The sequence below is a fragment of the Acanthaster planci genome, linkage group LG05 (genome assembly GCF_054643075.1).
Source record: "Acanthaster planci isolate LZ-2023a linkage group LG05, COTS_SCS, whole genome shotgun sequence".
In the NCBI taxonomy this organism is placed as follows: domain Eukaryota; kingdom Metazoa; phylum Echinodermata; class Asteroidea; order Valvatida; family Acanthasteridae; genus Acanthaster; species Acanthaster planci.
The window spans coordinates 10,251,451-10,264,179 of NC_141781.1; the positions used below are offsets into that span (position 1 = coordinate 10,251,451).

Genomic DNA, 12,729 nt, shown 5'->3' on the forward strand with positions numbered 1-12,729 from the left:
CCGCCTGCTCACATAAGCCCAATTGTGCCTCAAATCAGCCGTTGTTTGCTGTCAGAAACTGACATGCTGCAGCATTGGATTTTTAATTTGTCAAATTTTGTTTTCATTCTATGTATGTGGATTCCCCAAATGTTTCATCCCTTAATCACATGTTCTACATGGAGGTACGTGTTTGAAACAACTTAGTTACTGCACACCATTCGTTGTATATGACCTCCCGCTCCTTTTTGGAGGGGGTAATCTTAATTGAAGACTGTGTGCTTCATATGTCAAGCCTCTAACTTTATAAACACATCTTTGCACCTTAGCAGGACTGAAGTGGTAAAGTCAAATAGTCTGTAAATTCTGTTGAAATAATACTAATCACATCACTTGTATTGCATTCACAGCAAATCCTGGAGGTTGGGTTCCGAGCTCTGTCATTCGCGCTGTCTACAAACGAGAGTATCCGAAATTCCTCCGTCGGTTTTCTGGACACGTGGTAGACTTCTTTAAGAATAAAGCCATAATGTTGTAGTGCCAACAGGATGGTAGTGTAGCGGTAGACCCAATGCTGTAATGCTGGATGGTATCATTGGGAAACGAAGGTGGGGGGGAGGGCTGAACTATCTTGTCTGTGTACACAAGCCAATGTGTTTGTCTCCATGTCTCCATCACCCTAGACAAACAAAATTGCCATACTGAGCAGGCATGGCGGTTACATGGTGTAACAGGAAAAGACCTGGAAAACCCAAATAGTGTAAAATTTTCGATAGCCAGAATTGGAAGCCATTACTGTGGTGGCATTTGCTAAGTGCACACGTGTGTCAAGCTAAAGATATGCATGTGAATGTGGGGCCACCACAGTCACGACATCTGATCGGACTAGTCTGTACATGGAAGTCTTTGGAGGTGGCCGTCATGTTTGTCTATGTACCAGCCCACTTCAACAGTTACAGCATGAAGTGGACTTAGCTCATAAGAACCAGGCTGTAGAAATTCCAGCCCTTGCATCAAGCCATCTAGTAAACGGTCATTTCTTAAAACCCGGGTTTCACTTCACACTCCCAGATTGAACGCCCGGTGTGCTTACTCAATTCAAGCAATATTACATGGGGGGGTCATGTCCATAAACACTAATTCTTTACTGACCTGTTAAATATGCTTAACCACCAGCATGGAAATCTGCTGTAATGATCAGAGAACTCTGTGCTTAGGGCAAACTGAGCCATAACTTTTAGCCCGCTGTTCAAGACTTGGTCGTACTACTTGGCTGTATTCACAATTGGGACATTAATGGTATCAATAGAACACCAACTTGAGTCCATTTGAGCATTACAAGAAGCAGTAACTCACTGCATAGATGTATTTCAACAAACTGGTAATACTTGCTGGACAGGATCACACTTGCTGTATTTTTGGAACTCTTCTGTTTTTTTTATAAAATTGTCAAAATTGTTTTGCCCCTAAATCGGATGGGAGCACAGAATGATCACATTACTTAGTCAGTTCAAAATTTGAATAGAACATTACATCCACTTTCTTGCATTGTTTACTGACTTCAAAAGGCGTTAATCCATCAAAAAGTGTGCTAATAAAATTAGTGTGTATATATTGTTACAAATCCTTTGTTTTCACAGTCGGTAAGCTTTTTTTCAATTGAAAAATTAAAATGGGTGCAAATTTTTTCCTGCTGACACATGGATGAGGAAGATATGAAAACTTACAATGTAAGACTTGGCAATGAAACCTTAGGCATTATTTTGAAGTAAGATGTAATGTATAACAAACTAAGTTGAAGAAGTACAAACTACTGTGCTCTCATTACAACAAACCTCTTCAGTTTATGTCAAGTATGTCATGTACATTTTGCCTCCCGTTGAAAAATTAGGTTTGTGACAGTGTGGCAGATCTCACAGTTGCAACTTGATTCCAGCTCAACTTATCGTAGGCAAAAAATCTCCCCTAAACATTGAATATATTCCACGAACTAATGCAGAGTTTTGTATTATGTGCAAATATGCTGCAAGGGAGATTTCTGTACTTTTCTGAAGTACCTATGGGTAGAATTTCTCTGCAAATGCTGTGAATAAACAGGGATCGTGAGCATGGAATTGTGTGGAGAACAAGGCCGTGAAATTGAGCCTCTGTTGGTCATACATGTAGTTGTATGTGGACATGTCCAAAAGCTGCATCCGTGTGGGAACAGAATGAACCGTATTGCCATCCATCACATGATCTCTTATTATCGTGTGAGTACAAAAAGTAGAACAAGGTGTTGAGAAAGAAAGCAGCTATAAATGTGTCTTTACAGGGTTAAGGAAGAACAATTACTGAAACAGTATTGATATTATTTTATATTTGATATGTAAAAAATCCTAGTTTACATACACATATGATCTAATACAAATAAGATGCTGAACTTTAAGACTACTAGATTCACGGGAAAAGATAAAAGTGATTCCTACTTTGTAATTTTTGTCCTTTGAATTGAAATACATAAGCCTTTATATTATATATACCAGTAGGCTAAATTGAAAAAGAAAAGGGGGAATGCGTTTAAGGCCAATATATATTGTACATGCAATCAGTCTGATTTGGTGCTAAAACAAGTAGTGACGTTAATTCATGTGTCAGTCGGTTAGGTTATAAAGCTGTCCATCGAGTCTGACGACGACAGATCTCTCTTGATCCTAGCGCCGCAGTGTGAGCCTTCAGGTGACTGTTGAGCCCGATGCAAGAGGCACAGCTTCAGCCACACTCTGTGCAGATCTATGCTGGGTTTGGACTGGCTGGGCAGGCTGCTTGTAAGTCAGTCAGTGGTGACAGTAAAGAAGACAAATTTATTCTCATTTCAGTGTTGAAGAGGATTTGGGTCATAAAATAGTTTAAATGGCTGTACAATGAAATGTTTGCAGAAATGATATAACACAGAGTAACATTAAATTGTTATTGATCTGCTGAAAATTTCCTTGAAAGGATAACTTTTATTATAAAGTCCACAACCAGTTTAATGGAAATATGGTTGTTTCTTTTTGGCACACAATGGATGCGTTGACTTTTAGCCTCCAGCAAAAGAAAAAAAAATTGCTGTGTTTTAGCGAGACTCATTCTTGAAAGCTTTTTTTTTTTCAGATTAATCGCACCCATGCAGGTCTTTGCAAAATTAAGCTTGCTGCTTCCTGCTTTCAAGTGTTGTAAAGTTAATGACAAATTGTTGAATGAAGTTGCATTTTTTGGCTAGATTTATCTCATGCATCATGCATGTGCGTAATTAGCTGTAATGTAATGCTTCAATGCAATAGAATATACATGTATTTATGTGTGCGTGTACATAGCCATGTGAGTATCTGGTTTATAAATGTTACTTGAATGTAGAGATGTTACACAAGCAGGTTCCAATTTTTTTTCTGTTTTTATTTTGTCAAATTGAAGGTCAACATCCTGCCATACCCCTCCCAGCTCAAATATATTTTGCAAGTTCATGGATTACAATCACAGTCGAACCTCATTAATAAGAGGTCCTTCAGACTTGGAAAATTACCTTGTCATAACAGGAACCTTGTATTAGCAGAAATAAAAAGCAATGAAAATCAAAGAATTGGGACCCTAAAATTTCCCTGTTATAAACAGTGATCTTATTAACGAGGTTTTACTGTACACTGATTGCTTGCCAGAGAACCTGCTCCGTTTCTTCTTAGATAAGACCCTCCAGTGCTTGCCCCACTCTTTACAAGAAGCTATTGACTAGTAGGTGCATATACTGAAGTATATTTTACATGTTAGGGTGTACATGTGCATATTTTGTAGAATAGGGCTAAAGAATGACCAACTGGCAAGTTTATACTTGGGTGTCTTCCTTAAAGCAGAGTTTAGCAGCTATCTGTTACTGTCCGTTCTCCTTGAAGATGTTCGACTGAATGATTGTTGATACTTGTTAATGAGGATTTTTTGCTCCAGCAATGGCAAGCTATCTTAATAATTACTGGCATTTACTTGTGTACATCTCATACGGAGGCATGATGAGAAATCCATTATTCTGATCAGTGTTTAAGAATATTCACGTGAAAGTACTTTGGATTCTCGGATATTTCCTGTAAAAAAAAGATGAAATGAATGTATATGTAATAAAAACTGCACAGGTGTACAGTGCAAACATGTGGTGATTGGTGACTTGAATTTGTAAAGAGTGATGAATTCTTTGTAACTTGAGTACAATGCAGGCGTTTGTATTAGCAATGTAGTTGTAACAGACCAACCAATGGTTGGCTGAGGGTTAAATTGCAGAACCTGTTAGTTAACTTGTTCACGGATCACCAAAACAATTATACAGGAGTGGTGAAGCCAACAAATTGCCAAACGCTGAAAATACTATCTTAGTGGTTACCACTCAAGCTGACATGCAGTCTGTACCTGTTGTTGGTTTGTTCCCAGCGGACTTTTGCCTAGCCTGGGAAAGTAAAGTTTTGGCATAGCATTGGGGACCCTTTGGCAGTGTTGCCAGTGATTGTAATGATTATATTAAACCAGGGTTTACATCCGGCTGCAGCCAGGTGACTTGAACATGGCCTTCTGCAATCTGCATTTGGCTGTTGGTATGTCTTTCCCAACCTCATTTACAGGGTCTGCTTAACCTTGGTCTCAGCTGTATACCTTAGGATGGTAACAGGTTCCTCAGTTTGACTTGTCAGTAGTTTTCTTATCCTCTCTTAAAACATATTTATTTAAGATTAGTTATAAGTGAAATAAGTTTTATGTTGATTCTGAAATAGCTGTGATTTTATTTAATTGATCCTTGAAGTTTGTAATATGTAATGATTTTTAAGTAGGGCCTATTGGGTGTTAGGGTTTGTAATGTATATATAGTACAGTGCTCTGAGATAATTTTTATGGAGGGCGCTTTACAAAAAATAGGAGTAGTAGTAGTCACAGTAACAAGTAGGTCAGCAATTTTTTCTATATTCTCCTATAGTTTTCAAGCTCTCATGTTCCTTCAAATGCTGCAGTCATTAATTCTCATGTGCCAAGTTTCCCTTTTCTTTTATTGCCATTGTAAGGTAGTGGAAGTCAGATACTAATGTTATCACCTTGCAGGTTGATAACAGATTCAATATGCAGTGTCATCAGGATTACTTTGCCGTTTGCGGATGCCAAAAGTTTATATTGCATCCAGGACCCCATTTATCCAGTCACAAACAGTGACTTGCAAGTTGCAAATTTATTAGACCACACCCAAGAACACAGCAAGTTCAAGTTCACATCTTCTGTTTGTGCCACCAACACATAAATGGATAGGTAGAACTATTGAACACATTAATTTACTCATAGATGGAGGACTCCAAGAAGCACAAGTGACCCCGTCGAGTGGAGATCACAGTGTGTGAAGTTGAAAAGGAACAGTTATGATTCAATATCAGTGATGTGCATGCAGAAAACCCAGATGTTGGGGATTATGCCAGGCACATGTTTACACAAACTAGTTTTGAAAAGGCACTTGTGGTTGTATGCTACTTCAGAGATGAGCTTGGACTGTCAATGAAACATAACTGATGACATGTAAACTTGTGTGTCACGTTTCAATAGGAAATAGTTATCTGTGATACCAGCATGTCCATGACAGTTTTTCTTGGTACCCTCGATAACCATAGCCTGGCAAATGGCTCTGTGGTCGCCAGTTCACCTTCATGCCCTGTTCCCCTGTAGCTTTTAGGTTGGTTCTGTCAAGCTCAGAGGCAAAATGATAATTATTTTTGTTACACTCAGTTTGCTCATGAATGTAATACGTGATGAATTGTTTTCCCCTGTCCTCACCACTTTTGCCCCTGTAGAGTTCTTTTTTTTTTAAGTAGAAATTTGGTTTTTAAGCATAAGTCATTGTGAAACATTTACCTCACAAATTCAACATTATATGAGAAGTTGATTACTTTTGTTATGACTGTATGACTACTCGAGAAGTCCATAAGAAAATGTCTAATCTCATTTCCTCACTTTCTTTCTGTAGGAACTTGCTGTGTAAAGTTTACTGTTCCAGGGGCAAAAAAATCAATGAATTTAAGGAAAAGAGAATAACAAGTGTTAAGGGGGACCATTGAAAGTGGGATAAATGTGTCCTAGTTGTCACAGTGACAAAGTACCGGTAGCATGCTATTTAAGTCAGGAAACAGTAACAACCTTGTATTGCTCAGTGAAATATTTAGGACAGTATTCAAATACATGTGGCCTTCCTGGTTTCGAAACGGTAGGAAAAGTTGGTAGGCATTTTTTGCTAAGTTAGTTTGCTCTAATTGCAATGCCGTTATGAGGATTTGTAACATAGTGGGGGGGAATAATTAAACAAAAAAAGAAAGGTACCCTACCTTACTATGATAAAGTGCAACTAGACTGTGAGCTAATACCTCCCCCTTCTGAGTATAACTGGCAGATGCTTCATTCTTTTTGTTGAATCCAACCTACAGGTATTTCCCTTTTGCAAAGCTTTAGGAATCAAGTTACTGGTTTTGCATTCACTCTTTTCCTGCAATAGTTATTTCCTAGTACTTTCGTCCAACTTGGACTCTAATTACATGTATGTGTAACTTTGGCGTACATGCATCAGTGTATATGCATTGTAAGCTTACAGATAAGCACAGACAAATACTGATTTTGATGGATGTACTGTTTGTGTGTTTTGGTATTCCAATTTCAGTGGGGTGTGGTGTGATGTTAGATATTGACCCATGAAGAAAGAGATACTTTGAGTGTGCTGCACATGTCTGATTTACCAAAATACAAATAAGGGGAAGGTGAAGTTTGACAGTGAGAATCCACATTGGATTATACCAGATTTCATAAAACATACGAACGGCACATGACACCAGCCGTATCCTGGGTCACCACATTTTTAAAAAAAAAGGGTGTGTCATTTTTCTACCAACAGACCAGGCTAGCCTGGTTACCTAAGGAGCCATACTTGGGCCAGGTCACAGGATGTTGGTGAGGCTGTGCGGATGTAGAAGGGAAGTCCCTTCCTATGCTGTGGGAATATTCAAGAACACTTCCTTGTCACGAAAGCCACCACAATCTAGGTTTGGTAACTTGTAAAGATTTTGGGAGGCCCAGAAACTGTCTTCTAAAAGTTCAAGGGAATTAAAAAGGTTTTGCTTATTTAATAGGTTATTTTGTAACAAAGAAAAAGAAAGAAAAGGGCTGCTACAGAAAATCGTTGAGAGCTTAAACACTAAACGGTAAATGTGAAATAAGTGTTTGGGCATTTTCTCCAGTCACTTGTTTGAGCTGATCGTAAATCTGCATTTAGATTTGTCTGATCATGAAACAAGATCAAATTTCTACATACTCATCACAATGACACAATCACAACAAAAAGTTTGGAATTAACTGAATACATTGCATGCCATATGAAGAAATTTGCAATGATATATCAAGAATTGGATTTTTAAATCAGTTGCATGTATTTGAAAACTGCAAATCTTTTAGTCTAGTATATCAGTGCTCTACTTGATTTTGACACAGATAAGTACTTTTGGAGAAAAACTTGTCATTCTCTAGATTACGTTAGTGGGACAGAACATTTCAAATACAGATGTCTTGTGAGGACTATTGCATCCCACCGTTTGCTTGCAAATACTTTCCGATCTGTCCTGAAAGTTAATGCTTGATGCATTTTCTATAATGACATTAACTGTAAAATTGGATGGAGTAAGAGACCACAAGAGGGCAGTGTTTGTGTAGCCACAAACCGCACAGCTGAGCCACGCCCTTGAGTATTAACACAGAGAATAGTGCATTGGCACCCAAATGGTTTATCAAATAAGTTGGTTTATCAGTGCAGATACTTGAGGATTTTTATTTCCCATGCACTGTTTTATGGAGGACTTGTAAAAAACAGCATACAATTGCAGGAATGGATGATGGGTTAACTGTCAGGCTTTTCAAAGTCCGCAGCAGGGAAGTGTAGTACATATCATGCATTGTTGATACCTGTCACGGATGTCATAAAAAGTTTTGGCTCCCAATGTCCTTTCATCAACCCACACATGTCATGGAAGCCACTAGTGACCATCTAACTGTGCTGAAAATGAAGGTAATTCAAAAGCCTTGCTTGCCATCATCAAGGTATCATTCAGGGCAATAATTGTTACAATCTAATGTGAGCTAGAGATCACTTTTGTATCCAGCACGGTAAGATGGCAACCGGTGGCTTCAGTTGGTATATGACAGTCATGATGTCAGTGGGTTTTGTACACATGCATAATGTCTGGCAAGTTTGTAGAAGTAAACTACACATTGTACAGGTACTTAACCTGTTGGCTGCTGTACCCAACTTCTTGTAGCAAATATTGCTCTGCAGATGGTCTTCGGGGTGTTGCAAAGACAAAGTTGTCAGGTGATGAGAAGTGTTGGTCAAGTACAGATACAAATATTCCACATTGGCATTGCAGATGGTTTTCATCCCAATAGAGTGTAGATTTCAGTGAGGGACTGACAGTACCAGGCCCTGGGGAAGTACATTGAATTTACTCAAATAAGTGGAATCCAATCCAGGTTGGACATTTTCTTACATGGTCAGGGAAAGAATGAAAATCTGGACGTATGATGTTGGAAGCTTTCTCTACTCTCACAGTTATATGAAGTAAACCCTCCCCTGTGACCTTGTGGTTGAGCCTCCACACTTTAGCATGTACATATGTTAACATGTATACATGATGCAGGCTTTGCCCAGGGCTGCACTCACTCTTTAAGGTTTTGATTGAAGACGTGGGAAAATATATTCATGTAGGCATATCCTCGTGTGGTTGTTTTTGAATGCTGACTTTGCTTACAAAGCTATATGACACAAAAGGCTCACACTGGATTACTCTGATAACATTGAATAAGGAACTCCTCAAAAAGAAATACACAAAAAGTAAACACTACAACGTGGTTTATTTTTCATGAAGGATGTCAAGTTGAGATAAGACAATTAGGAAAAGTAGACACAGTGGTGGTCTTCATGTATTGGTTATGTCGTTATAGGCAGACATTGGTTTTCGGGAAATGGGCACTCAAAACCATTTTACTTGTAGGACATCGGTTTCATGCTTAATAGCTTCAGTGCACTTTAAAGGAGATAGGCCATTTAGGGTTAAATTGACATTATACAAATATTTTCAACCGTCTTATAAACAATAAGTTGGATTAACCCCTCTTTTATGTCATTGAATCAGCAAAACTTGGTGATTTCTGTGCTTTTTTCAGTCTCTGCCTAGGCTCTGCGCAAAATTTTATCAAAATTGGTCAATGAGGGCAGCAGACAAATCTTGGCTGAAATTTGACGTCAAAGGATGGATTCGACTTTCCCGACCAGAAAGCGTAGCTCCAGCAAGAAAGTTGATCAGTACAAGTAAGCAGTACACGGTGAAAAAAAATGTCAGAATGGAACACCAACTTTGACGAAGTAGGCTAGCCTATAACCATGGACAAAAAACTATCCCCCCAAATCACTGAAACACACAAAACAACCAAACTGGCAAAACAGATAAAAGACAAGGAAGGCAATCTAGCTTTCCCAGTAGGCCCTAAAGACAAATCCCAACCCAACGTTAACCCGTTTCACGTCACCTGGTTTTGCCGGTTGTCGACGATAATATAGCTGTGTTTCACTTGAAAACAGGATTTATCAAACAAACATCATCAAATACAGCTATCAAATAGCCAATGGTAGGACATAATGCATCTTCAGAAAGGCAAAGTTTTATAATCGTGTAGAAAAAAATCATTACCAGTCAGTGTTTTTCCAAGGATGGATTTGTGCCAGGGAGATCTCAGTTAATTTTGGATTTTTGCCCTGCTCAACGTGTATTACAACACAAAATATACTCAGTGTTTGCCCCCGAAGGCTTGTGAAAAAAACCACAAGTGTACTTGAGTGGGACTTGAACCCAGGACCTCCTGCTTGCTAGTGCAGATTTCTTAACCACTCGACCACTGATAAAAGTGCTTCAGCACTCCAGTGATGAGCGATACAATACCTCCGCATGCTAATTTGGCCCGTATTACAAAATGCCAAACTGTGCCAGTTTCGGGAACAAAAGGAATTTATATTACACCACACAATCTGGGCTCTTTTTACAAGGTGGCACGGCCTGGCTGAAATACTCGGGCATCAGTAGATTTTGGCTGTCAGATTAGAGTAGCCACCAGACAGTCACTCAATGTGGTTTAGGCATTCGGGAAAAAAGACATGAATTTTTGAAGATTTTTGAAAACCGAAGATATTGCAAATCACCTGGTTTTAGACACTGCATTTCCAAAGGCACTTGTCAACAAGTGGTTAAGCAAAAGGGAACATGCATAAAGGTCATAGAATGACCGCATTATCAGGCTGTAAGTATTAAGGCTTGTTTCTGGTAAAAATCAAACACTTCGATTGACTTTTATGGCAGTGGCATTTGCGTCGTCGCATGTGCTTTGTGTGAGCAGGGCACAAGACCGTGTCTTAAAAGGTTCCAGGGCTTTGGCTGTGTTTGTTCCAAGCTCAAATCTTGCTAACTATTGGCAGCTCTGCAGGTGTTAATTATGAGGCCAGAATGTGAAATAGATGTAGTTCCAACAGTTAATGTTTGAATCTGATTGTATTCAAGCTCAAGATAAACTCCAGATCATGTAGAGATGAAGCCAAGACATTGGAAAATGCCTATGTCTGATGAAGACTGAGGATTGAGAATGGGTAGCAGGTACAAGGTAGCAGGTACAAGCTAATACCTGGGACATTTTACTCTGTACTTTGTAAACCAGGAAATGAGCTCGCAGTGTGCACTGTTAAGTCTCTAGCATAATGGAAAAACCACCAGAACGAAACTTCAAATCCCCCTTCCAAAGAAAGTTCAAGAACCTTTATTGAATTCTTTAATCAATTCATTCTCCTACCCCTGAGGCAGTCTGTAAAATGTCTAGAAATGTCTAGGGAAATACCAGCTGATACGCGACATATTAAAGCCTTTGTTTTGACAGTTTTCATTGCCCTTTCACACAAGTCAGAATCAATCGGTTTACCTGATCCCATGTATACAAACTTCAAAATTACACTGTTCTCTCAATTTTTTTGTTATGAACTAATTAAATGCCTGGTTTGGCTTTGCCGTGGGCCAGACACTCGACTTTTTACTCGATTTTCTCTAAACACATGCATAAATTTTCTCTCCAAAAAATGTGGTCAGGCAGGAATTCTGTTAGGGCAGTCTTTTTTTTTTATAATATACACTGTAGGATAGTTGTGATTATAAAATTTGCAATTGCAGAATCTGAATGAATAATTAAAGCCGAGGCTGATTCAACACTGCGTAAAATGTGTCCACCAAATAATGGTGCAAGAAAATACTGTCCATTTAACCGTTTTTATCTAAAAATAGTAACTGGCAGTATTTATAACTTACATGTTTTTAAAGATAACACTCCTAGTTTGATGATGCTTTTTATGTTATATTACTTGCTTTTGGTACTTCAGGGATATGCCCAAATGCAGTATAAACACAGGCATCAAAATTGAGTTTGTGCCAATTTAAACAAAAATGTTACTCAGTATATTTCAGTGCCTGGTGCTGTCAGCATCTCCAATCAAATCAAACCGTAAAGCTCGATTGCACATTTTGTTATTCAACAGGTCTAGTTGATCAGATGAGACAGTGGCAGTAACTCAACTTGAAATTGAAACATGAAACAAATGTTAGCAAAATAGTCCTCAGCTACAGGGTGAGTTTTGAGACACACTGGGGATTCAAAATAGGAAGCACATTTCTACATGTATTTTGTTGGACAGTGTTCTTCATTCTATGTCCCAAGTCTCCAGTCAGTTCCTGTTAACTCATCAATACATGTATAATGGTTGCTTGGTTAAACAAAAAAGAGTCATGTGTAGATATCTTTCAAGGTTTTGTTATCAAGTTTGGTCAGTAAAATACTTTGCAGCAGTGGCAAGTTCGTCATCAATACTATCAGTGGAGTTGACACTGTTTGACAATAGATTGTTGACCTCTGGGTGATAAAATGAAACTGAAAGCCTAAAAGTGGGAAATATTCTTTTAAATGTGGATTGTCTGCAGTCATTGTTTAAAACAAGCTGAAGTTTTTTTGCCGCAACTGTGGAGCAACTGCAACAAATAGCACAAGTCTGTGAAATATAAATACAAGTACAAATTACAAACTTGACTTTTGCAGATTCAGAAACTGACGTGTCACTGCAGCATTTTTTTTAAAATCTGTTGGCTCTTATATATAATTGCAGGTTTGCACTTAAGCTTTGTTAGATGACGTGACAAAAGACTAGTGGTCTTCAAGTTTGTGACAAACTTTGCCATTCAGTAAAAATACTTTCATGGAACAGACTACTCACATAATTGCTACTAATATAAAGCAAAATTTAGATCAAAGTCTTATTAAAATGTAGCCTCAAGATTAACAAACACAACTGCATGTAGTAACAACAACAATACACTAGAGGTTTGGTTTCCCTTCCAAAGCAAGGGTTTCCGTTCACAGTTCCTTTAAATCATCATGACTGCCACTGGTACAACTGAGTGATATCCCTGCCACTCTTTCATCGGTTCCGTTATGGGTCGTAATAGTTTTACTATTATAGACATACCACAATCACATATTCAGTTTGTCAGATGTACAAGTACGGCCTAACATCTTGTTTTATTATTTGTTTGTTTGATGTTGTTCGTTTTTTAGTTTTATATTTTGGTTCGGTTGGATGGGGTTTGGTTTTGCCAG

General features: G+C 38.4%; 1 protein-coding gene across 2 annotated transcripts in view; it reads left to right on the top strand.

Moving 5' to 3' along the window:
• LOC110982419 (ceramide transfer protein-like) overlaps nt 1–4,135 on the top strand; it is a 33,471-nt gene extending 29,336 nt beyond the window's left edge. For both annotated transcript variants that reach the window (XM_087136763.1, XM_087136764.1), the window contains exon 13: nt 390–4,135. In XM_087136763.1, the coding sequence (XP_086992889.1) occupies nt 390–517 (128 nt within the window). In that variant the 3' untranslated portion in view covers nt 518–4,135. The remainder of the gene's footprint in view (nt 1–389) is intronic.
• Nucleotides 4,136–12,729: the final 8,594 nt, after the last annotated feature.